Source organism: Pituophis catenifer, unplaced genomic scaffold (assembly GCF_029215685.1).
Source record: "Pituophis catenifer annectens isolate HBS135680 unplaced genomic scaffold, rPitCat1.0.hap2 SCAF_9, whole genome shotgun sequence".
NCBI classification, from domain to species: domain Eukaryota; kingdom Metazoa; phylum Chordata; class Lepidosauria; order Squamata; family Colubridae; genus Pituophis; species Pituophis catenifer.
The window spans coordinates 16,523,450-16,548,065 of record NW_027256889.1 but is presented as its reverse complement, the minus strand read 5'-3'; the positions used below and the strand labels follow the sequence as shown (position 1 = coordinate 16,548,065).

At 45.4% G+C, this 24,616-nt stretch overlaps 1 protein-coding gene across 1 annotated transcript in view; it reads right to left on the bottom strand.

The window, feature by feature from the left end:
- The window catches only part of SLC9A1 (solute carrier family 9 member A1), a 96,303-nt gene that overhangs the window by 5,601 nt on the left and 66,086 nt on the right, over positions 1 to 24,616 (bottom strand). Inside the window, exons 3-7 of the mRNA XM_070950127.1 lie at positions 12,182 to 12,432; positions 7,802 to 8,019; positions 6,050 to 6,252; positions 4,460 to 4,549; positions 793 to 863 (exon numbers count right to left, since the gene is read on the bottom strand). Of these exons, the coding sequence (XP_070806228.1) occupies positions 793 to 863; positions 4,460 to 4,549; positions 6,050 to 6,252; positions 7,802 to 8,019; positions 12,182 to 12,432 (833 nt within the window). The remainder of the gene's footprint in view (positions 1 to 792; positions 864 to 4,459; positions 4,550 to 6,049; positions 6,253 to 7,801; positions 8,020 to 12,181; positions 12,433 to 24,616) is intronic.

Sequence of the window (24,616 nt, the reverse complement as noted above, 5' to 3'; positions counted from 1 at the left end):
TGCAACTGTCATAAATACATGTGTCCGAATTTTGATCACATGACTCCAGGGCAGTGGTAAAATCCAAATTTTTTTTACTACCGGTTCTGTGGGTGTGGCTTGGTGGGCATGGCAGAAGGAGGATACTGCAAAGTCTCCATTCCCACCCCACTCCAGGGGAAGGATATTGCAAAATCCCCATTCCCACCCCACTCTGGGGCCAGCCAGAGGTTGTATTTGCCGGTTCTCCGAACTGCTCAAAATTTCCGCTACTGGTTCTCCAGAACCTGTCAGAACCTGCTGGATTTCACCCCTGCCTCAGGGATGCTGCAATGGTCTAAAAAGTGTAAAAAAAACCATCACTTTTTTCAGGGTCTTTGTCACTTCAAACTGTCATTAAATGAATGGTTGTAGATCAAAGACTACCTGTAGTCCAGGTTGCTGTATTTATTTTCTTGTGTTTACTTAGAAGCAAGACAAAATAATAATAGGCTAGATGTCCCCTCCCCCCCCTTTTTTATTTTTAAAAAATCACATAATTGTTTTACAGGATCAATTAAAAATGGTTTCCATTGTTACGTGAAGTGATTTTTTTCCCAAAAAGTAGACATTTTGCTCAGTTGTTAAGTCATGTCTGATTTTTTGTGACCCCACGGGCCATAGCACACCAGGCCTGCAAAACTAGATATGATCGGTACGAATTTTCAAAACAATTAACTAAGAACTGACTTGAGAAAGCAAACATGTACAAATTGAGTAAGTATTTCAACAATTATTGACTTTATTTGTTTCTTCTGCTATGGGGACACTTACTTGTCCTTCCAGTGATGATGCCCATAGTGGCCGCATATATCCTCAATCCCCGTCAAGAGATGATCCAGAAACTATTTCAAAAGGAAGAAAGGTGAATTTATTGTTCATTTACTGAACACTGACTTCTCTCGAGAAGAATGACGCCTCCCAATTGCAAGTGTGAAAACGACTGGGAATACCATGAATTATGAGGAAAAACCCGTAAATTCTGGACCTTCAAATTCCTGGGAGTCCACCTTAGTGAAGATCTCACCTGGAAAAATAACACAATCCAGGGGGCCAGGAAGGCCCAACGAAGACTCCACGTCCTCAGGGTCTTGCGGAAGAACAAGGTGGAACAACAACTAATGACCTCCTTTTAACGGTAAAGGTAAAGGTTCCCCTCGCACATATGTGCTAGTCATTCCCGACTCTAAGGGGCGGTGCTCATCTCCGTTTCAAAGCTGAAGAGCCAGTGCTGTCCAAAAACGTCTCCGCGGTCATGTGGCCGTCATGACTAAACGCCAAAGGCACACGGAACGCTGTTACCTTCCCACCAAAGGTGGTCCCTATTTTCTACCTGCATTTTTTACGGGCTTTCGAACTGCTAGGTTGGCAGAAGCTGGGACAAGTAACGGGAGCTCACCCCGTTACGCGGCACTCGGGATTCGAACCGCTGAACTGCCGACCTTTCGATCGACCAGCTCAGCATCTTAATCACTGAGCCACCACGTCCCACGACCTCCTTTTATCGGGCTACAATAGAAAGCGTCCTCACTTATTGCATTACGGTATGGTATGCTGGCTTGACAACCACAGATAGATAGACACTACAGAAGGTGATGAGCACGGCACAAAACATTGTGGGCTGTCCGCTGATACCACTAGATGAGATAGGTAGGACTTGCTGCCTTAGAAGAGTGAGGAAAATCCTCAGAGATGACTCACACCCTGGTCAGCACTTCTTTACTTTCCTATCATCCGGCAGGAGATATAGAAGCATAGCCAGTCGTACAAACAGGGTGAAGAACAGCTTTTATCTGTGGGCTGTTAGACTCCTGAATGCAACATAACATCATAAGTACGTAGTATGATAGACTTGCAAGGCCGGCACAATGTGCAACAGGTTCATATTGGTGCAATATATTATAATGTAATGCTATGCACATATATGTATAGCTGTTCTGTCCTAGGCTTCCCAAGAGCATGAAGCAAACGCCTTGTCCCGACAAAAATCCCTTTTTATTAAGTTACTGCAAATTCCTCTCATTCACATCCAGCAAAGTCTTTCAAGGGGGAACTTACAGTCACAGACCTTATCTGGCTTGCAGAGCTGCCAGGCCGATATCTTCAAAACTTGGCAAGGAGTCTCTGAGAGTCACGAACCAATTAAGCGAACGAATTGCCTCCTGCTAACTCCCCTCCCTTTTGCTCCTCTTTATTCCCTATGGGAGGGGCCATTCACCGTCCACCTGTGGCTTTACTCCCGAGTCGACCCTTGTTCCTTAGCTGTTCTCTTCTCCTGGCAGCTCTGCGCATGCGCACACTGGGAACAGGCTCCAGCTGTTCTTCTGCCCCACTGATGTCCGACTCCGAAGGCAGCTGACAGCTGTCAGAGGACCCTGGCCCCATCTCTGCCTTCAACGCAGAGCACTTATCAGAGCCTTCCCCAGACTCCAGGACTGGCCCATGTTCCTCCCCAACCTCCTCACTGTCTGAGTCTGCCACCAGCTCCGCTGGCCACTGGTGGGCCACAACAATTGAGGATTTTGTGTTCGTTAGTATGATTTACTGGGTTAAGGATTTTCTTTCTTTCACTGTGAGTTATTGAGATGTATTTGTGTTGGAGGGGAGGGGTGAACTAAGGGAGGCTCAGCCAATCTCATAGTACACATGTTGTGCATTGACAATAAAGGTTTGAAATTCAAACCACATAAAGCTTGATGATTCCCTGCAGAAAACCACATAGTTGAGGGATGGGATCTAAGTGGATAATGGACGAGAAAGAGGGCTTGGCGACATTAAGGAAAGCACAAGGAATAAACAATGGATACAGTGGATGGATGAGATCAATCAGAATACGGAACTATTCCTGAAAGAGTTCCCAGCTATAAGATCAGGATAGTCAAGAATTCCATACAGCAGTCAACAGGAGTTCAGTGCCAACTTGATGGCACCTAAGTGCCGTAAGTCCTCGACTTACGACCACAATTGAGCCCTATTGCTAAGCAAGGCAGTTGTTGTGTGAGTTTTGCCCCATGTTATGAACTTTCTTGAGACAATTGTTAAGTGAAGCACTGCTTCACCCAGGAACACTGCAACCATCATAAATACATGCCAGTTGCCAAGCATCTAAATTTTGATCGTGTGACCATGGGGATGGTGCAATGGTTTTAAGTGTAAAAAAAAAACGGTCGTAAGTCAGTTTTTTTCAGTGCTGTTGTAACTTTGAATAGCAATTGCACTTAAGACTTATATACTGCTTCACAGTGCTTTACAGCTCTCTCTAAGCAGTTTTACAGAGTCAGCCTATTGCCCCCAATAATATGGGTCCTCATTTTACTGATCTCGGAAGGATGGGAGGCTGAGTCAACCTTGAGCTGGTGAACTTCGAATTGCCAAATTGCTGGCAGCCGGCAGTCAGCAGATGAAGCCTGCAGTACTTCATTTTAACCACTGCACCACCATGGTCATTAAACAAAAAAGGCTGTAAGTCAAACCTTGTCTCTCCAATAGAAGCCTATCTTCGCAATGTAACTTCCTTGACCAGCCCTCAAAATACAAAGCTTCCTCCAGTAGGGTTCATTAATTTGCTATGATTATATTTTGCTATCTCCTGGAAGTCCTTTTGATGGGGAACTAACAACCAGGGGCACAACTTTCCTCTACTCTATCCAGTAAGACGACTATCTTGAGGGCACCAGGTTGGGAAAGGCTGAATTAAGAGCACAAGACATTTCATTTAAGTTGCGCTGCCAAGGTTCTGCCATAGGTGGCGGTAGAGTCCTTGCTTTAATTATTAAATCACGGAGGTACCGTAGTCCTCCACTTCAGATTGTTCCTTTAACAATGACTCAAAGTTACGACAGCCTCGGGAAAAGTGGCTTACGACCAGTCCTTGAAGTCGAAACCATCACGCAACCCCCACGGTCACATGATTGAAATTCAAGCACGTGGCAACCAGCTCGCATTTACAGCAATTGTAGCATCTTGCCTTTAGCGCAGTGTTTCTCAACCTTGGCCGGTGGACGATGTGTGGACTTCAAGTCCCAGAATTCCCTAGCCGCTGGCTAGGGAATTCTGGGAGTTGAAGTCCACACATCGTCCAGCGGCCAAGGTTGAGAAACACTGCTTTAGTGGTTTAAATCTGGCAAGTAGTCCATTAGGGAAGTTGGATTTGCTTAACAACCGTGTCATTCCCTTAAAAGACTGCGGTGATTCGCTTAATGTCCACAGTAAAAATGATGGCAAAATTGCAATTGTGGTCGTAAATTGAGGACTATCTATTAAAAAAAATATTTGAAAGGTTGAATATTGTGAAAGGCAATGTAGAAAACATTAAAAACATTTTTAAAATATTTAAAAATACATTTTACAGATGGGAAGAATATCAACACAACTGGTGGCAGTTGCATTCACACATACACACCACAAAGATGTTTTACAGCAGCTAGAAAGGCATCATCACCTGAGTGTGAATTTCCTCGTTAATGGACCTCTTGGTCTCCTGCTTTTTTTTCACCGCCAGAAGATCCACCAGAGGGCGGATGGTCATACCCTGCAGATAGACAAGCCAGGTTAAATTCCATCAGCCATACCCAGGGGTGGGCTTCAAAAATTTTAGCAAGGGGTTCTCTGCCCGGTTGCTGGGTGGGCGTGGCCATGGTGGGCGTGGCCTAGTCAGCCTTCTGCACCATGCTGGGGTTTTTGCCCTCCCGGGGCTCCAGAGGCTTTGCTCGAGCCTCCAGGAGGGCAAAAACAGCCTCCCCAGGCTCTGGAGGCCCTCTGGAGGCCGGAAACGGGCCCATTTCTGGCCTTCCCGAGCTCCCAGTAGGCCCATTTTTCACCCTCCCCGAGCCTCCGTGCACGTCCTACATTTACCTGCATACAAAACGGGCCACATGGGGACTCCTGGGAGGTGAGGGGAGGGGAGGGTGGGGCCAGCCAGGAATGGGATTTGGGGGTTCTCCGAACTGTACAGAATCTTAGCTAGAGGTTCTCCCAAATCCCTGCAAACTCCTAGCAGCCCACCCCTGGCCATACCCAAAGTCAGTTCATTTTTCATTTTCCTTCAGAAATGCTCTTCCCAAACACTTTGCTAGCCCCACCTCTGGAGCAGTGGCTGAGCTTGAAAGATTATCTCCCCTGTTTTCTCTGATTCCAGGAGGTCTCCAAACTTGGCAATTTTTCCTTCCATTCCCCACCATCCATTCAGATGGCATTTTGGATGCCAGGTAAGTACAGGGCTCACGTGGAGGCTCTGGGAGGGTGAAAAATGGGCCTTCCGGAAGTCCGGAAATGGGCTGTGTTTGCTTGCCCCAGGCTCCAGGAAAGCCTCTGGAGCCTGGGGAGGGTGAAAAACGGACCTATAGGGCCTACCAGAAGTCCAGAAATGGGCCATTTCTGGCCTCTGGAGGCTTCAGGGAGGCTTGCTAGGCCCAAAACGGGGCACGGGAGAGGGGCACGCGCATGTGCAGGGGGTGGGGCATCATAGGGTGGGGTGCGCAGAGGGCATTGCATTATGGGTGTGAGCATGCACACACACGACCCCCCCCCATGCTCCCCCAGCTTTTGGCACACGATGGCAAAAAGGTTTGCCATCACTGGCCTATATGTTTAAAAAAGGCATACACTTTCGTGAGCTCACTTCAATAATGTGTGTAAGTAGCTTGACTGATCTAGGATTTATATACTTGGGATAAGATGAGGATTGGTTAGGGTTAATTAACAGGACACCAGCAATCTCTCTCATATATAATCATCCTGTCTTCCATTCCCTCTTCTCGCAAACTCACCCCAATTTAAATCAGCCCAATCGCTCTATGCAACTAATGGCTCAGCTCATGGAATCTTATGCCTTTCTGTAAAACCTGTCAATCAGAAAAGGTGCTACCAGACTCGCCTGGATTTTTAATAAACGAAGATGTAGGAGAAGGGGAGAAAGCGCATAATTTATTTCTTTGGGAGGGACACTCACAAATCCAGATGGGAGGTTTTAGACTGGATTGTGAAGGATGTCAGGAGGGATGGCGAACGGGGATGGGCTACACAGATCTACCTGCACAAAGACTGTGAAGAATATCACTGTGATGATCGCTGTGAGAAACATGTCTCGCATTGGGAAATGCTGATGTTCCAGGAGGTAGCCGAGAGAGAAGGCGATGGCCCCTCGCAGGCCACCGTAGGCAATGATGAACTGATCCTTCGGGCTCAACTTCACAATGCGAAATTTGTTGATGAACCATGTCAACCCCAGCACACCTGAACAGAGTTTGAAAAGACAGAGAGGCACAGATTACCTAATGGCACTTTTGACATATACAGAGCTCTTGGTTTTTGCTTTTTCAGGGTTTCAAATCACAAGGTTCGCACAGCGCATTTACACTGATCGGGTAGACGGTTAGTGGGCCCCACACACACATACACACATAGCGTGCAAAACCTAACATTTGTTTGTTTATTAAATTTGTTTGCCACCTATCTTGTCGAGGGCTACCCTCATACTCTAATAGCAGTAGCACTTAGACTGATATATCACTTTACAGTGCTTTACAGCCCTCTCTTAAGTGGTTTACAGAGTCAGCCTATTGCTCCCAACAATCTGGGTCCTCATTTTACCCACCTCGGAAGGATGGAAGGCTGAGTCAACCTTGAGCCTGGTGAGATTCGATCTGCCAAATTGCAGGCAGCCAGCAGCCAGCAGGAGTAGCCTGCAGTACTACATTCTAACCATTGCGCCACCGCAGTTTATATAACATAATAGCATGTTATACAAATCCAGCTTGTTTTCTAAGCATCTCTTTGGGGCAGAGAAATACCCCGCTGCATATGATGGCTCCCTACATCCTAATGGGAGCAATGGCCCAGAAATTTAGGTGACAATAACATGTTCTCCCTCTGTCCATTTTTATGCATGGACGCTTCCTGTAAAAGCTTGCAGGAAAGTTTGCCAGTGGCAGGTATTTATTTATTTAATTTATTATGTGAGTCAGTACACGCAGTGACTCCAGGCTACTTACAACATCAAAATGTCACAGTGTAAAAACCCAGGAACCTTCCACCCACCTCAGCAGTGATGATCACACACTCATGCCCGCCACCTGATTAGTTCTGTATCAACCAGGGGATCTTTTGTCAACCACTGACAAAACCGCATCTTCCAGAAAAGTAACAAGGTAAAGGTAAAGGTTCCCCTCACACATATGTGCTAGTTGTTCCCGACTCTAGGGGGCGGTGCTCATCTCCGTTTTAAAGCTGAAGAGCCAGCGCTGTCTGAAGACGTCTCCGTGGTCATGTGGCCAGCATGACTAAATGCCAAAGGCGCACGGAACACTGTTACCTTCCCACCAAAGATGGTCCCTATTTTTCTACTTGCATTTTTTATGTGCTTTCAAACTGCTAGGTTGGGAGACGCTGGGACAAGTAATGGGAGCTCACCCCGTCACGCGGCACTAGGGATTTGAACCGCTGAACTGCCAACCTTTCGATCAACAAGCTCAGCATCTTAGCCACTGAGCCACCACTCAGGAACAAGGTGGGGGCCAATCTTATCTTTGAGGGAATGATATTCCCCAGGGAGGGAATATCCACCATGCCACCATGGAGAAAACCCTTTACCTTCATCCCACAAGATGTACCTCCTAATAGATAGGGACCCACGATAGACCTCGCCTTCACATTCTAGTGAGCTGGGAAGATGCTTAACTAAGGAGATGTGAGTCTTCAAATAACCTGGTCCCCAAGCCATGTAAATGAAAAACTTTCATTTATCACCCCTGCCCTATTTCCAATTTGAGCAATAGGTCCAGACCTAAAACCCTGGCAATCAAGCAGAAAATCAGGGTGCAAATGACGAAGGCCCAGTTCCAGTGGTGCTTCCCAGCCACGGTGGAGACACCAAGGAAGATGAAGATAAGGGTCTCACTGACGCTGCTCCACATCTTCAGGAAATATTTGATGGTTGTGTGGGACTTGTGGGAGATATTGGCCTCCACATAAGGGCGCATCACCACCCCTGCAGCAATCAGCCTGCAAGAAAGAGAGAAATGGGCTGTGGGAAGACTGAAGAGAGCACCAACATCCCTGATCTTGCTGAGAAGATGGTCCATTCCACCAGATGATCATGCTTGGAAGGAAGAGATGGAGAGAGGAATGCTTGGAGGAGCGATCCACATCACTCAAAATGAGCCTTAATATAAAATCTTGTGTTAAGCGTTCATATTTGGTTGTTCCTGGCAATCAGGAACTGCCTACGTGTGAGTAAGTGGGAGACATTTTTCCTCTCTTAACCCCTACGCAAGACTAAAATATGCTCTTGGAGGAAGTGGCCTTCCCATGGCTTCACACCCAGCCTAGACACCCATATGTTCCTTTAGCTTAGAACTTAAAAGGCGACATTTAATCTTTTCAAACAATTTAATGTATTCTTCACTTGTTCCTTATCTAAGGATATAATTCCTGGACCATGTTTAAATTGTGTGTTTATTCATTTGTATTTTAGTCCTTTATCTTTTTGCTTGTTGAGAGAGAGAGAGAGAAAGAAAGAGGGACAGAGGGAGGGAGGGAGGGAGGAAGACTCAGGGGTTGTGATAAAAACTGTACAGTAATAAGGAAGTGAGGGAGGGAGGGAGGAAAGGAAGGAAGGAAGGAAGGAAGGAAGGAAGGAAGGAAGACTCGGGGGTTGTGATAAAAGCTGTAGTTCTGTAATAAGGATGTGAGAGAGGGAGGGTGGGAGGAAGGAAGGAAGGAAGGAAGGAAGACTCAGGCGTTGTGATAAAAGCTGTAGTTCAGTAATAAGGATGTGAGAAAGGAAGGAAAGGAAGGAAGGAAGGAAGGAAGGAAGGAAGGAAGGAAGACTCAGGGATTGTGGTAAAAACTGTAGTTCAGTAATAAGGATGGGAAGGAGGGAGGGAGGGAGGGAGGAAAGAAGGAAGGAAGGAAGGAAGGAAGGAAGGAAGGAAGGAAGGAAGGAAGGAAGACTCAGGGATTGTGGTAAAAACTGTAGTTCAGTAATAAGGATGGGAGGGAGGGAAGGAGGGAGGGAGGGAGGGAGGAAAGAAGGAAGGAAGGAAGGAAGGAAGGAAGGAAGGAAGGAAGGAAGGAAGGACGACAGACTCAGGGTTGTGGTAAAAACTGTAATTCAGTAATAAGGATGTGAAAGAGAGAGAGAGAGAGATTTATCTTCCCATTCACCTCTGCCAGTTGTCTGCGGGGGGGGCGGGGGAGAGGGGCAGGAAGAGGTGAACTAGAAACCTGTTGCCCCCACCCCCTCCTAGCAATTTCTCCCCATTTCTTTACCCAGCTAATCAGGGTGAGTCAAGATTATAGCTCAGCAGTAGATCTACAATGACTCATCTACATTCCTAAGGGAAGCGCATCAGTAAGACAGGGCCAAGTACCGCTGAATTCAAAAGGTTGTGTGTCCCCCACTGCGCTTTCCCACCCCAACTTCCCCACGGCCACTTCTTTTATGGCCCTGACTGAGTTGGCGCTCTTGTCTCTGCTGCTTTTATAGCGAGGGAGGTTTTCTAGTCGATTCTGCTGACAGTGTTGGCGTCGCCAGCCAGGGAGCCGGAGGATGAGTCACCCCGCAAGCTTGGCAGAAAGCTGCTGTTCTGTCAGCCTCCAAGAGAATTGGGGGACAAAATGGAGGACAGGCAACATGCTTCGTTGGAGCCCCCGAGAGCAACTAAAAGCAACGTCCTTCTTCTGGCAGTCAGGCGGGAGAAGAAAAGCTTCAGTTACAATGGCACTGAAAATAGGGACTTGTGACCAGATCTCTCACTTATGACCCTCACAGTATTCCCCATGGTCACTGATCAAAATTTGAATGCTTGGCAACTAATATGTATTTACGACGGTTGTAAAGTCCCACTTCCGACTCTCCCAGCCGCCTTTCAACATGCAAAGTCAATTGGGGAAGTCGGATTTACTTAAATTTACAAAGTCAATTGGGGAAGTCAGATTTACTTGTTTACCAACAGAAATTCTGGCCTCAATTATGGTCATAAGTTGGGGACTATTTCAGAGGCCTTCAAACTTGGTAGCTTTAAGACTTGTGGACTTCAACTCCCAAAATTTTTCAGCCAGCTATGCAATAGCAATAGCACTTAGACTTATATACCGCTTCACAGTGCTTTTACAGCCCTCTCTAAGCGGATTACAGAATCAGCATATTGCCCCCAACAAACTGGGTCCTCATTTTACCAACCTTGGAAGGAAGGAAGGCTGAGTCAACCATGAGCTGGCCAGGATCGAACTGCTAACAGCCAGCAGAATTAGCCTGCAATACTGCATTCTAACCACTGCTCCACCATGCAAAAGCTGCCTTTTGCAATTGACTGACCCTGATTCGTCAATGCCAATGATTTTTAAGTGGTGCTCCAAATGTTTGGGATTGATGGGCCCAAGATGCCTATTCCTATTGGCTTTCTTTTGCCATATTCTACTTCCGTTTGAAGGTCTTTTTATTTTGTGATTATCATTATTTACATATTGTATTTTACTTACAGTTTAGATACAATCACATTTTTGCAAATTCAGATGTTATCACATTTTATATAATTTTAGAGAGTATTTTATAACCTAGACATAGATTGCTTCTTTTGGACCTCACATATGGATTCCAGTCAGGTTATTTTACTGTTTAATTTTATCTTAAATTTTATTTACTATTTATTAAGATAGCTTTATAACTGACTGATTGTCTAGGTCAGTGGTCCCCAACCTTTTTATCGCCGCGGCCCGCTGAGCGCGCGCAGGGGTGGGGGCACGGCCCAGGAGCTTTTGCGCACGGCCCATTACGCACGGCCCAGGAGCCTTTGCGCTGCAGCGTTCATGTCCCCCGGCCGCTGCGCGGCCCGGTGCCAGGTACTCCACGGCCCGGCACCGGTCCACGGACCGGGGGTTGGGGACCACTGGTCTAGGTGACTTCGAGCCAGTTTCTCTCTCTTTCTCTTTCTCACTTCAACCTATCATAGCAATAGCACTTAGATTTATATACCGCTTCATAGTGCTTTTACAGCTCTCTCTAAGCGGTTTACAGAGCCAGCCTATTGCCCCCAATAATCTGGGTCCTCATTTTACCCACCTCGGAAGGATGGAAGGCTGAGTCAACCTTGAGCCTGATGAGATTAGAACTGCTGAACTGCAGCTAGCACTCAGCTGAAGTAGCCTGCAATACTGCACTCTAACCACTGCGCCACCTTGGCTGTTGAAGGAGAGAGGGCACGAATGCAAATGAGTTCTTGGAGGAAAGAGAGGCTGCAATTCTAACAAATCATTTAATAAATAAATACCTTAAAATAAGTCAGCTGCCTATGATCTAAAGCAGGGTGCTCCAAAATTGGTAACTTTTAAGACTTGGCTGGCTAGGGAATTCTGCGAGTTGGAAGTCCACATGTCTTAAAGTTGCCAAGTTTGGAGAGCCCTGTTCTAAAGGTTTTGATCTAAAGTCAACCTCAACTCCTAGGAACTTCATGGACATAGCAACAATACAAAAATGGTTTGCAGGATGTTTTGCTTTTCTCAAATTTGGAGTCTAGCCTACAGCCCTGGTGTGTCCTTGTGGTCTTCCACCCAAATACTAAACAGGCTGAGCTCTACATATTTTTGAGAGATCACTAGATGCTACCATGAATGTCCATGAACTCATCGCAGTTCAATTTCTACAGTAAGGTAAAGGTAAAGGTTCCCCTCGCACATATGTGATAGTCGTTCCCAACTCTAGAGGGCGGTGCTCATCTCCATTTCAAAGCTGAAGAACCAACGCTGTCTGAAGACGTCTCTGTGGCCATGTGGCCGGCATGACTCAACGCCAAAGGCGCACGGAACGCTGTTATCTTCCCACCAAAGGGGGTCCCTATTTTTCTACATTTTTTACAGGCTTTTGAACTGCTTGGTTGGCAGAAGCTGGGACAAGTAACGGGAGCTCACCCCATTATGCGGCACTTGGGATTCGAACTGCTGAACTGCCGACCTTTTGATCGACAAGCTCAGCGTTTTAGCCACTGAGCCACCACATCCCTTTTAATTTCTACAGTAGGGGCAGGCAATCCAGTTTCCTTTCAGATGAATGGACTACAACTCCTACAGTCCCTTCCAAACTCCTCTGCTAATGTGGGGCTGATGAGAGCTCCAATCCAAAATGCCTGAAGAACACCACTTGCCCCCATCCAAGTCTAATACTTACGCCATGATGCCTGACAGGTGGAAGACTTCTGCAGACAGATATGCCATGTAACTGTACAGAAAGACGAAAAGAGGTTCGATGACCCGGATGTGGGAGGTGAAGCGGGAGGTGAAGGCTCCGATGATGCCGTAGACAACCCCGACAAAGATGCCCCCCAGGGCTACCACAAAGAAGCTCAGGAAGCCCAGGACGATGTCCGTGAGGGTGACTTTCTCAAAGGTGGCAAACTCTTCGAAAAGGTGGTAGAGAACCTGGGGAGACACAAAGGAGGGAGAGAAAAGCCGTCTCAGCCCACCTAGGCAGTGATCAGAGGTTGCCAATAGGTGTGCCAACACAAAAAGGGAATTATTATCCCATAAAGGGAAGGAGAAAGAATGGTGCGGTGGCCTAGAGGTGGAGCTCTCGCCTCACAATCAGGAGGCGGTGAGTTCAATCCTAGGTAGTGGCAGATTATTTCTCTCTCTGGGCACGTTGAGAATATATCTGCTAAATTCACTATCCACATTTAAAATTTAAGTATCCAATTCCGCTGTTTAGCCGCTGTTTCCACGCCGGGGTAACTTTAAAGTTTTCCAATTTTTTTCCTTTATTATCTGTGAGTTGGCCAGTCACTCACCCGGTACCAAAGCTCTGCTCAAATCTTCGCTCCTGCACAATTCTTATTCCGGATGCCCCAGCTTCATGGTGGTTCGCAATGTCCGCCGCCCACCGCCGTCGGATCGAAGAGTTTTCTCTAGTTTTTCGAGGACCTTGCCTGTTCCTCTTTAGCCAACTGAGGTGCCTCTCCTTCTTCACTGTCCCTACAGGACAGTTCCGTTTCAAAGACCCCCCCCGACAGCAGTTCGTCTGGCTGAGTTTTCGCCAGGCTTGTTAGAGCCTGACGTTTTCCCAACCAGTCTCACTGTGATGTTTCTGAGTTCCCGGAATACTTTTGGATATTTAAATTTTAAATGTGGATATTGAATTTGGAGAGACTAAATTGACTATAAGAAAAGAAACCCAAAAGAAAATACCTTTGGAATAGGATAGGATATAAACTGTTTAGAAAATTTTGAACTTTAAAAGGAGAATATATCTGCTGAATATAACTCTGCATTGGTGTCAGGAAGGGCATCCGGCCAGTAAACACTCAGCTCCGTTCAGTTGCCCAGACTCCACCCCATAAGGGATTGTGGGGTTGTTAAAAGGAGATGAAAGGGAAGGAGGAAAGTTGGATCAAAGGGGAACATCGTTTTTTTTTTTAAAAAAAAAAAAACTGCAGCATTTGTCCTGCTGAGTACGAACTGATCATAATTGCTCTCTGAGGATCAGCACAGCAAACCATGCACCAAGCTGGCTTCCTTGGCTAGAACAACAAAACCCTCAATGCAGAGAAGGACCAGGAAAATGACGGGAACATCATCTCCCTACCATTTAGGATCGGTCTTTTCAGTCCAACTACCCAGGTAATCCTTGACTTACGACCAAACACACTTGAGCCCAACATTTCTGTTGCTAAGGGAGACATTTGTGAAGTGAGCTTTGTCCCACTTTACAATCTTTCTTGCCACAGTTGTTCAGTGAATCGCCACAGTTGTCACATTAGTAACGTTGTTGTTCAATGAATCTGGCTTCTCCCTTGACTTTGCTTGTCAAAGGTCACAAAAGGTCATTACAACCATCATAAATATGGACCAGTTGCCAAGCACCTGAGTTTTAATCATGTGACTATGAAGATGCTGCAATGGTCGTAAGGGTGGGAAGTGGTCATAAGTCACTTTTTCAGTGCAGTTGTAACTTTGTACGGTCAGTGAACAAACTGTTGTAAGTTGAGGACTATCCAGTACAGTTAAGGAAGCCGGCAAGAATCAGTTCTGCATAATTTCTTTCCTTCTCTCATATACTGGTTTCCACATTGTGATCTGAGCTGAGTTCTGTTGCATTTCAAATGGAGATATGGGTTTTAATACAGGTATACTTCAATTGTAAATCAAGATCATCATCTTCATTTAACGACAGAGTGTTTTAATGGCTGGATGCCCTTCCTGTCGCCAATGTGGAGTTTTGTTCAGCAGATACATTCTCAGTGTGGCCAGAGAGAGAAATATCTGCCTCTACCTAGGATCGAACTCACAGCCTCCTGTTTGTGAGGCGAGAGCTCCACCTCTAGGCCACCGCACCACTCCAATTGTAAATCAAGAGCCAGTAAATAATTTCAGAGTGTGGTTGGTAAAACCGGTCTCAAATCTCAGTTTAAATTTAAGAGCCAAACTTCGTATAGAAGAGCAGCTGATGAGGTTTTGGCATTTGTGTCTGGTTTAAACAAATGATGGTTTATTACCTGTCAGTCCTGAGATGTCTTCCCTGGTAGCCTTCTATTGAAATACAAACAAGATTCAGCCTTGTTAAGTATTTTTGAACTTAGATGCCACCATGCTGCTGGGGAATTATTATCAAGAGCTTCCAACAGAGGTGGGTTCTATTTACCTTTACTACCGGTTCACAGCGGGGCTGCGCGCATGCGCAGAAGCATTTTGATGACATCAGGGTCAGTGGGCGGAGCCTCCCGCCGGTTTTACTACCGGTTCTATAGAACCAGTGCGAACCGGGGGCATTGGCTTCCAATCAGGGGTGAAATGCTCCCAGTTCGGACCGGTATCAATGGCAGCCAATGGTTTGGAGAACCTGTAGCGATGGCGGCCCAAGGCTCCACCCACCTGCCCAGTTGTTGTTACTTCCTGGTTTTAACCAGGAAATAACCTGTTTTTTACTCTCTGAGGCGTATGCGCAGAAGGGTTTGCGCATGCGCAGAGGGTCGAAGCATGGCCCTGCTTCCAGTGCATATCAGTTGCTCTAAATGTGTGCTTTTCTTTTCTCTTTTTCCCCTCCGTTTTGATATATAAAACAAAACTGGCTAAGAATAGAACACCGCACTAATGTTGAAATACTGTACAATTATTTTTAGCCTCCTAAATGTATTTCCAAACTTATTCAGCCACCAAGAGCAATCTTTGCTACTAAAGTTTGTACAAATATTATTTTATTTAGAGAGACTGGTTTGGAGTATAATCAAAAATTTGCTCCACAGTGAATTCTTTCGTTGAAATTTCAGGCACAATGGCTCTCCTGGTTTCTTCTTCCCAGTACCTATCCTGTTGTCATGCCTCTTTCATTTATTTATTTATTTATTTAAAAAAATTATTTTTATTTCTCATAAACACATTTACATGTACAGTCATTTTCATCATTTTCCATTCATCTTTTCTTTTAACTTTCATTTCTAATTTTAACTTTTTTGGGGCTGCTCTTTTACCCCTTACCTTTACTCCAACCTTTCTTCTTCTCATCCCCTTCTCTTCCTTCCTCTCTCTTTTCCTATTTCCTTCGTTCTTCCTCTCCTTCTCTTTCCTACTTCCCTTTCTCTTCCCCCACTCCTCTTTTCTTCCCCTCTTCTAACCTTCTCCTCTACTCCTCTTTCCCCTCCCTTTTCTTCCTCTCCTTTTCCCTTTCTTCTTTCTCCTCTCCTCTCTTTTCCCTTCCTCTCTCTCTCTACTCCTTCCTCCTCTCCTGCTGTTTCCCTTTTCAGTTCAATCTAAAGTGGTATTCGAGCAGCCCCGATTTTCTAATTATCTTTATTCTCATTTCAATTTGTTATTCAATTATTATTTATTTTTATTTCATCATTTGCGTACATTTTTATATCTCACTTTTTTCCCTTTAACCCCCCCCCTTCCCCTTTCTCCTTTTACTTGACATCATCTGGGTATCTATTTTTCTCATTCCGCCTCTTTCATTTAAAATGGCTTTTCAGTTCTCAAAGTTGCCTCTGCAATGGATTACCAGCAGAGAGGGGGTTTCACAAATCGTTACTACAGGTTCGCCACGCACACGCTCACATGCTCTTTGCTCACGTCTGCACTTTTCACACATGTGCCCGGCCTCGAAAACGTGGCTAAATAGGACGGCATAGCGCCGGAGCAGGTGGGAAGGCACACCCGCATTCTCTACTACCGGTTCACTCGAACTGGTACGAACCAGCTGAATATCACCAATTACAAGCTATACCAATAGCAATTATATACCACTTTATAGTGCTTTACAGCCCTCTCTAAGAGATTTATAGAGTCAGCCTATTGTCCCCAACAATCTGGGTCCTCATTTTACCCACCTCGGATGGATGGAAGGCTGAGTCAACCTTGAGCCGGTTCAGGATCGAACTCCTGGCAACAGGCAGGGTTAGCTTGCAATAATGCATTCTAATGCGGCATTCTAACCACTGTGCCACAATACTTTTTTTAAAAGTATCCTTTTTTAAAAAAAAGGATAACCATATACATTTCTTCAAGCCGCAATACTTGCTGATCTTCTAATCTGCATTAATGCACCCCCTGCTACCAATTTCCCCTTAGGCAAATTGAGTTGCTTAAACTCCCTTCGCCTTCTCTTTTGGGAACCTAGGTTATTTATTGAAAGGTAATCCTCAATTTACAACCACAATTGAGCCCCAAAATTTTGTGCTGTTAAGAGAGACATTTGCTAAGTGAGTTTTGCCCCGGTTTACAACTTTTCTTGCCACAGTTGTTAAGCGAATCACTGCAGCTGATAAGTTAGTAATCTGGTTGTTAAGTGAATCTGGCTTCCCCATGGACTTTTGTTGGTCAGAAGGTCGCAAAAGGGGATCGCGTGACCCTGGGACACTGCCACCGTCATAAATATAAGGCAGTTGCCATGCGTCTGAATTTTGATCATGTGATCATGGGGGACGCTGCAAAGGTTGTAACTATGAAAAGCGGTCATAAAAAGTCACGTTTCTCAGTGCCGTTGTAACTGTGAATGGCCACTAAATGAACTGTTGTAAGTCGAGGACTGTTAGGAATAAGACTATTACCTAACATGTTGGGTTGGCAATATATAAACCATCAATGTATGTTTGCAGAGTATTGTATTGTATTGTATTGTATAGCTTTAAGACTGCTGTATTGCATCATACTGTGTCCTGATTGGTTAGCTTTGTTGCCAATCTCCTTAAGAGGGAGCTAGAAACATGGCTTGTTCTCTTTGTTGTTCTTGCTCTCTGATATCTCTATCTGACTTACTGTATTACTGTTTGCAACTCCAGAAGAACTGTTTACTGTGTACGATTACTACGACTGGTATGAAGACTTTGTTTATTGGACTGGGCTTTATTTTTCCTGAATGTAAACTGTAACACGACTCAGTGTATCTGTGTGATGACTGTGCTTATTCATAACTACTCTCATGTGCACACCCTTGCTACTCAAGGGTTATTCCTTAACAAGGACTACCTGTAAAAACATTCTGAGCTGAAACTGTCAGACGCAAGCAACCGGATCCACAAGTGAATGGTTCAAGTTGACCACTTTATTATGTTCTACCTATGGTGCAAGAACCTCCCCAGGTTGCTTGCCTTCCCTTGAGAACAAACAAGTAAGGTGTCAGATCCCTAATGTGATACTGCCATTCAAATGGAGGGAGGGGGGAGCATGGGGACAAGCTGTATTTTATAACCTTTATCCTGGCACCTAAGCACCCTGAAGTATTCTCACCTTGTGGGATGTAATACGGAGGGAGGGCCATGTGGATTGTTTCAGTTTGCTGGAAGCGGAAGAAGACCCTGGGAACGGCTCCTTATCTGTTTCTCAGGACAGCCATTACAACATCTTCACACCTGTGGATTGGCTGAATCCACATCGGACTGGAGGGTGGGGTTCTAAAGTCCTATTTCTAACTGTGTAGTTGGGAGGGAATTTAGAGTCTGCTTTGCCTTTGTCCTGCTATCACTTCTTCTCAATAAAAGGTTTCTTTTGAACTACCACGTTTCAAGAGTCTATACCAGGGGTCGGCAACCTTAAACACTCAGAGAGCCACAAAGGTTCTAACCGGAAGCCCCCATTCAGTTCTGGAGCTGACCAGAAGTCTGGTTCCCCCATCATAGAATCTCCTCCTAGCGCAGCATCATTTTTCTTCTGCTGACCGGAAGAAGAATTCCCCCACCATAGAGTCTCCTCCTACCACAGGATCCTTTTTACTCTGACTGTCCTAACTGAAAGCCCTATCAATTGTGGGGCCAACCAGCAACAGGGAGACGCAACAGAGGGATGAAAGAGCCACATGCGGCTCCAGAGCCGCGGATTGCTGACTCCTGGTCTATATTTTCTTAGGAAAGGAGGAGAGGCAGGGCCTCACTTAAGGTTTCATGGAATTTAAGAGAGAAGCCCAGTCCTAGGTCTCTTGTAGATGGGCAAAGACTCAAGACTAACTCCCAGCTTGATCCCTCTTCCAGCCTGGATGGGAACTTCCCAAGATAAACAGTGACACCCCACCCCTCCGCAAGGGAGTTTTCCCTGGCTAGGATGTGTGAAAATGAATAAAAGGATCACCTTCGCTCCCTTCCTCCAATTTCCAATTCTCTAGTGAGCATAACCAATTTTGCTGAAACAAAAAGACTCATTACCCACTTATTTCCTACACAATACTCTCTGCATCTTGGAAGAAGGCAATGTCAAATCATTTCTGCATTGCCGTATAGATGTGCGCTGGATAGACATTTTAATTTTTTTTTTACCAACATTGCTTGCCTTTAAGAACTAGACGAACTAGAACAAAGGCATCATATAACCTGGCTTCCACCGACCTTCACTTTTTAAGTGTGCTGCTGGGAATTTCAGGAGTTGTGGACCTAAACAAAATATAAAGACCTGCAAATAGAAGTAGAACGTCTATGGCAAAAGAAAGCAAAGATGGTACCAATAAATAGGGGCCTTGCCTCCAAAATGTCAGGAGCACCATTTGAAAACCATTGGCATTGGCAAAATCACCACCAGTCAATTGCAAAAGGCAGCTTTACTTGGCACACCTTTAAGACCCTCAAAAAAACAACATCTGCCTATCTTATGTCCTTGGGAAGAGCTCAATTGGTGGATAAAAGTGCCGAATCGAGTCTAAATGGTGGTGAGTTGGGGGTGGGAGGCACTGTGTTGCGGTGGTTCTCCTCCTTTCTCTCTGACCGGTCGCAGTCTGTGTTGACAGGGGGACAGAGGTCGACCCCGAGGCCCCTCATATGTGAGGTGCCGCAAGGGTCGGTCCTCTCGCCTCTCCTGTTCAACATTTATGTGAAGCCGCTGGGCGAGATCATCCGTGGTTTCGGGGTGGAGTACCATCAGTACGCTGACGACACCCAGCTGTACATCTCCACCCCGGATCACCCCAACGATGCCCTTGAAGTGATGTCCCGGTGCCTGGAGGCTGTACGGATCTGGATGGGGAGGAACAGGCTCAGGCTCAACCCATCCAAGACTGAGTGGCTGTGGTTTCCGACGTCCCGATATAGTCAGTTGATGCCATCACTGACTATTGGGGGCGAATCATTGGCCCCCACGGAGGGGGCTCGCAACTTGGGCGTCCTCCTGGATTCACGGCTGTCTTTAGAAGAGCACTTGACGGCCGTGACCGGAAGGATTTTTCATCAGGTTCGCCTGATCCGCCAGTTGCGTCCCTTTCTAGATCGGGACTCGTTACGCACGGTCACTCATGCCCTTGTCACCTCCCGCCTGGACTATTGCAACGCTCTCTACATGGGGCTCCCCTTGAGTAGCACCCGGAGGCTCCAACTGGCGCAGAGTGCGGCCGCGCGGGTGGTAATGGGAGCGACATGGCATTCCCATGTAACACCCCTCCTGCGCGAGCTGCACTGGCTCCCGGTGGTCTTCCGGGTGCGCTTCAAGGTTTTGGTTACCACCTTTAAAGCGCTCCATGGCTTAGGACCAGGGTACTTGCGGGACCGCCTACTACCACCAATAGCCTCCCACCGGCCGGTACGCTCCCATAGAGAGGGGCTCCTCCGGGTGCCGTCAGCCAAACAATGCCGACTGGCGGCCCCCAGGGGGAGAGCCTTCTCTGTGGGGGCACTTACTATCTGGAACGAGCTCCCCCCAGAGATACGGAGGATCCCGGATCTGCGCACCTTCCGCCGCGCCTTAAAGACCTTACTATTTCACCAGGCCGGCCTGGCCTAATTTTCCCCCTCTTTTATAAAAGATTTTTAAAATTTTAAATATCTTTTAGTATTTTATATATTCAATTTTAAATTGGTTTTAAAAGTTTGGGGTTTTAAATTTGTCGGGGCCAAAATTATTTAATTTGATTTTATTCTATTTTTAAATTTTGTATTGTATGTGTTTTTATTCTTTGGCTGTGCACCGCCCTGAGTCCTTCGGGAGTAGGGCGGTATAGAAATCTAATAAAATGAAATGAAATGAAATGAAATAAATATCTGTCTGACTGTGCAACCAATTATAATGATAATCTGAATGGCACTGATGATGTTATCCAGTTTGGGTAATAAGACGTCTGCAAGAAAACAAACAAGCTCAGAGAGCACCAAGGACCTCTCAATCTGAATAGAGAATATTGCAGTATCTGGAGACGGCAGACTAAACTGGAGAAAATCACAATACAAAGTCCTGAAACAGAACAACTCTGGTGAAAGGAAGCAAAGGTAGTACCAAAAATAGGTACCTTGTGTGCAATTCCAACTTCTGGAGCACCATCGGCATTGACAAAAATCACCATCAAGTCAATTGCAAAAGGCAGCTTTCCTCGGAACAGTTTACAGCTTACAACAATACCTTTAACACCATCAAACAACAATATCTGCCTATCCCAGATCCTTGGGAAAGATTTGATAGATGGATAAAAAAGGCCAAATCCAGTCTAATCATCTGGCTGACTGTGCAATTGACAACAATAAATTAGGTTCTCCTGCGTGAGCAGGGGGTTGGACTAGATGACCTCTAAGATCCCTTCCAATTCTGTTACTGTTACTGTTAAAATATTGATACGCTGCCCAATTTCCAGCAAACCTAGACTTCCTTTTGAAGACTAATGAAAGCCCTCCCTGTCTTCGCCAATTACAATCTGAACCTGATCCAGCTCTCAGGAGCCTGTGTCTTTTTCTTTGAGACCTTGCTGTGGTCAGGACATTACATCATCTCCCTCTCATCCTGCAGGGGGCTGGAGAACGGACATCAAAAAGGAAAGCAAGATTGTGCAAGATCTAATATGCGGTGGCTCATGTCTGCGGCATCCACTTTGCTGCTGGGGCAGCATAAATTCAGGGCAAGCTAAGAGACAGAAAGAAGGAACAGCATTGGAGAAGCAAGCAACAGCATTGGATGTTTCTGCATTTTTTTTTTAAGCGTCATGATGCTTTATGGCAGAAGATGATATAAGGTTAATAGCTTCACTGCATCTTAACCACTTAATGAGATAATCCAAGGCATCTTCTAGATCAGGGGGTCTCCAACCTTGGCAACTTTAAGACTTGTGGACTTCAACTCCCAGAATTCCTTCTACAGAGAATTATTAAAATTCCCCAGAATATCATCGGACTCCAGCTACCAGCCCTGGATGACATCTTCGCATCTCGCTGTTTGAGGAAGTTGCACAACATTCTCAGAGACTCTTCCCATCCTGCTTACAATCTTTTCGGACTGTTGCCTTCTGGCAGAAGATACAAAACAATTAAAACTCGGACCACATATTTTCTGAATAGTTTTTATCCCAGAGCTATAACTGCACTCAGCAATGAACTAAAGGGCCACCATCAGTGAGCTGTTGGACAGCATTACTTGGTCTGCTGTGTGGATGCTTGGGTGGTTGAGGGGTGGGGAATTTTTGGTGGGTGGGAGTATGTCTGGGAATTGTCATGTGTGTTGGGCTTGGTCTCTGGGTGTTATGTGAATTTCATTGTACGTATGTGTATGTACGTACAATGACGATAAACTTTATATATTTAAAATATCATTTTGGCATTTCTCTGAATTTACAGAGACCTTCTTGGGCCATGTAGCAATCATGACTTTGCACAAATTAGTCACTCCTTCTTGCCCTTTCGCTGTCCCAGCTATAAATAAATAACATGGTTAAAGCCAGTTTTTCCACTCCATCCTTTCTGCTCTTTCAAATGCCTCCTGATGAGGAAGGGGGAAGGGACCTTCCTTACGTTAGAGACCGAAAGCACAGTAGATCTCTTACATTAACCATAGTGGGTTCCCCAGAAAATGCAGCTTAGAATATAAATGGTGTGCAAGAAAATTCCTTTCCATATTTTTCTTTTTCTATGCATGTTATTATAGCTAATATTGCTACAAGCTACGATCGTTGGCAGTAATACTCTACATCAGATAGAGAGTTGGAAGAAGAGGAAGTCTATCTACTTCAAGGGTTGCTGGGTAAGCTGTATGTGGTAGACCAGACAGGAAAATGACCAGATGAGCTAACTCTACTGTCAGGGTTTCAAGTAACAGTCCCAACTAAATCAAAACTCTGAGGTCTGGAGTTTCCTCAAAGTTAAATTTTATTAAGGTAAAGGCTGCCCTTGCACATACATGCTAGTCGTTCCCGACTCTAGGGGGCGGTGCTCATCTCCGTTTCAAAGCCGAAGAGCCAGCGCTGTCTGAAGATGTCTCCGTCGTCATGTGGCCGCCATGACTAAATGCCAAAGGCTCACGGAACACTGTTACCTTCCCACCAAAGGTGGTTCCTATTTTTCTACTTGCATTTTTACATGCTTTCAAACTAGGTTGGCAGAAGCTGGGACAAGTCACGGGAGCTCACTCTGTTACGCGATGCTAGGGATTCGAACCGCCAAATTGCCAACCTTTCTGATCGACAAGCTCACTGTCTTAGCCACTGAGCCACCGTGTCCCTTAAATTATATTAGGAATGGTATATTAACATTCTTTCCTGTGGGAGCCAAGGACATCCCCACCAGGTACTTGGAAGGTGTGGACTTGAGATAGCCGGAGGAGGACTATGACCTGATTGGGCCATGAGATGAATGTGTGACCTGGGGGGGGGGGGGAACAGGAACTTCGGGTTTTGATTTGGGTGGGGAAAACCTTGGGTCCTTCACCAGCTGTGCCAAAATTTTATTAGGAATGCCATATTGGTCTCTAGAAAGTACAACGAGTTGTTAGCAGGGTGGATTTGATTTAAATCGAGTTGATTTAAATCACAATTTAAATCATGATTTGAATCACTAGTAAAAAGGCTTGATTTAAATCAACTCGATTTAAACCATAATTTTTAAAGAGCAACTGTCATCTCTGCTACTCCTTGGACCCACTGTTGACTCACCGATAGTCCCAGTGTTGCAGAATATACAGCTTCATGCTACATAACTAAGCTCCATTTCATGCTGAATAAACTAAATTATTTATGTATCTTAAATAGAAAACTATTTTATGATAGATTTTTACCCCAAAAGTTTTTTATTAAAATAAATTCGATAAAAATCAAAAAAATCCGATTTAAATCAAAAAAATCCAATTTAAATTTAAAAAATCTGATTTTTTTGATTTTTTAAAAAAATCATTGATTTTTATCCACCCTGGTTGTTAGCCTTCCCCCCCAACCCATCCAGCTCCCTCCCCCCATAGTTCATGGCACACTGGCAGCTGGTGAATGCAAAGTGTGGGCATGAGATGGCAGTTCTGACACCATCTTTGCAGAATAATGTTTGAGCAGAACTAACAGTTTTCTACCCAGGACGAATGACAAAATGTCACTTCCTAGGAAGGAGATGGCCAGGAATTGACTCTTTCTTCAGTACAAATGCTGGGGTAATATTTCCTGCTATAGAGGAAACAGCAGAGTTTAATGTTCTGTAAGAGTGTTCTTGAGAAACAGAAAAAGTCGTAGACTAGGCAACGTCATGTTTGTTGCTGTTGTTCAGTCATTCTGTCCAACACTACATGGCCCCAGGACCATAGCCCACCAGGCTCTCCTGTCTCCCAGAATTTGCCCATCTTCATCTTCGTTGCATTGATGACCCTATCTAACCATCTCAACCTCTGCCATCCCCTTCTCCTTTTGCCTTCTATCTTTCCCAACACCAGAGTCCTCTCTTCTCATTAGGTGGCCAAAGTACTTGAGTTTCTGCTTCAGTATCTGTCCTTCCAAAGAACAGTCAGGGTTGATTTCCTTTAGGATCGACTGATTTGATCTCCCTGCAGTCAAAAGAGACTCTCAAAGGTCTTCTCCAGCACTCCACAATTGGAAAGCATCAACTCTTCAATGACCATATATGAGACACCTGTCAGACCTAGAAGCCATCTTTTACCTATGACTCTTCAGGCCTACCACAAATTCTGCTGTGGAGGGGGAATTGTATGGAGTGAAGATGATATGTAGTCAAAATAACATTCTTTCCAGAAAGTCAAGGCCGAGTTGCCCTGCAGCTGTGTTGAGAAGACTGGGGAGGTATCTTCTGTTCTGGAGGGTATCCGATTGGTGGGTGTGATGGACATGTGGGTGATGGACAAGGACTTGAACTTTCTTTTGGGTGGGGAAAACCCTGAAGCTCTCAGATTCGGGTTTTCCCAGATGTGCCAATATGACATCTCTAATAAAAATTAGCTTTGAGGAAATTCA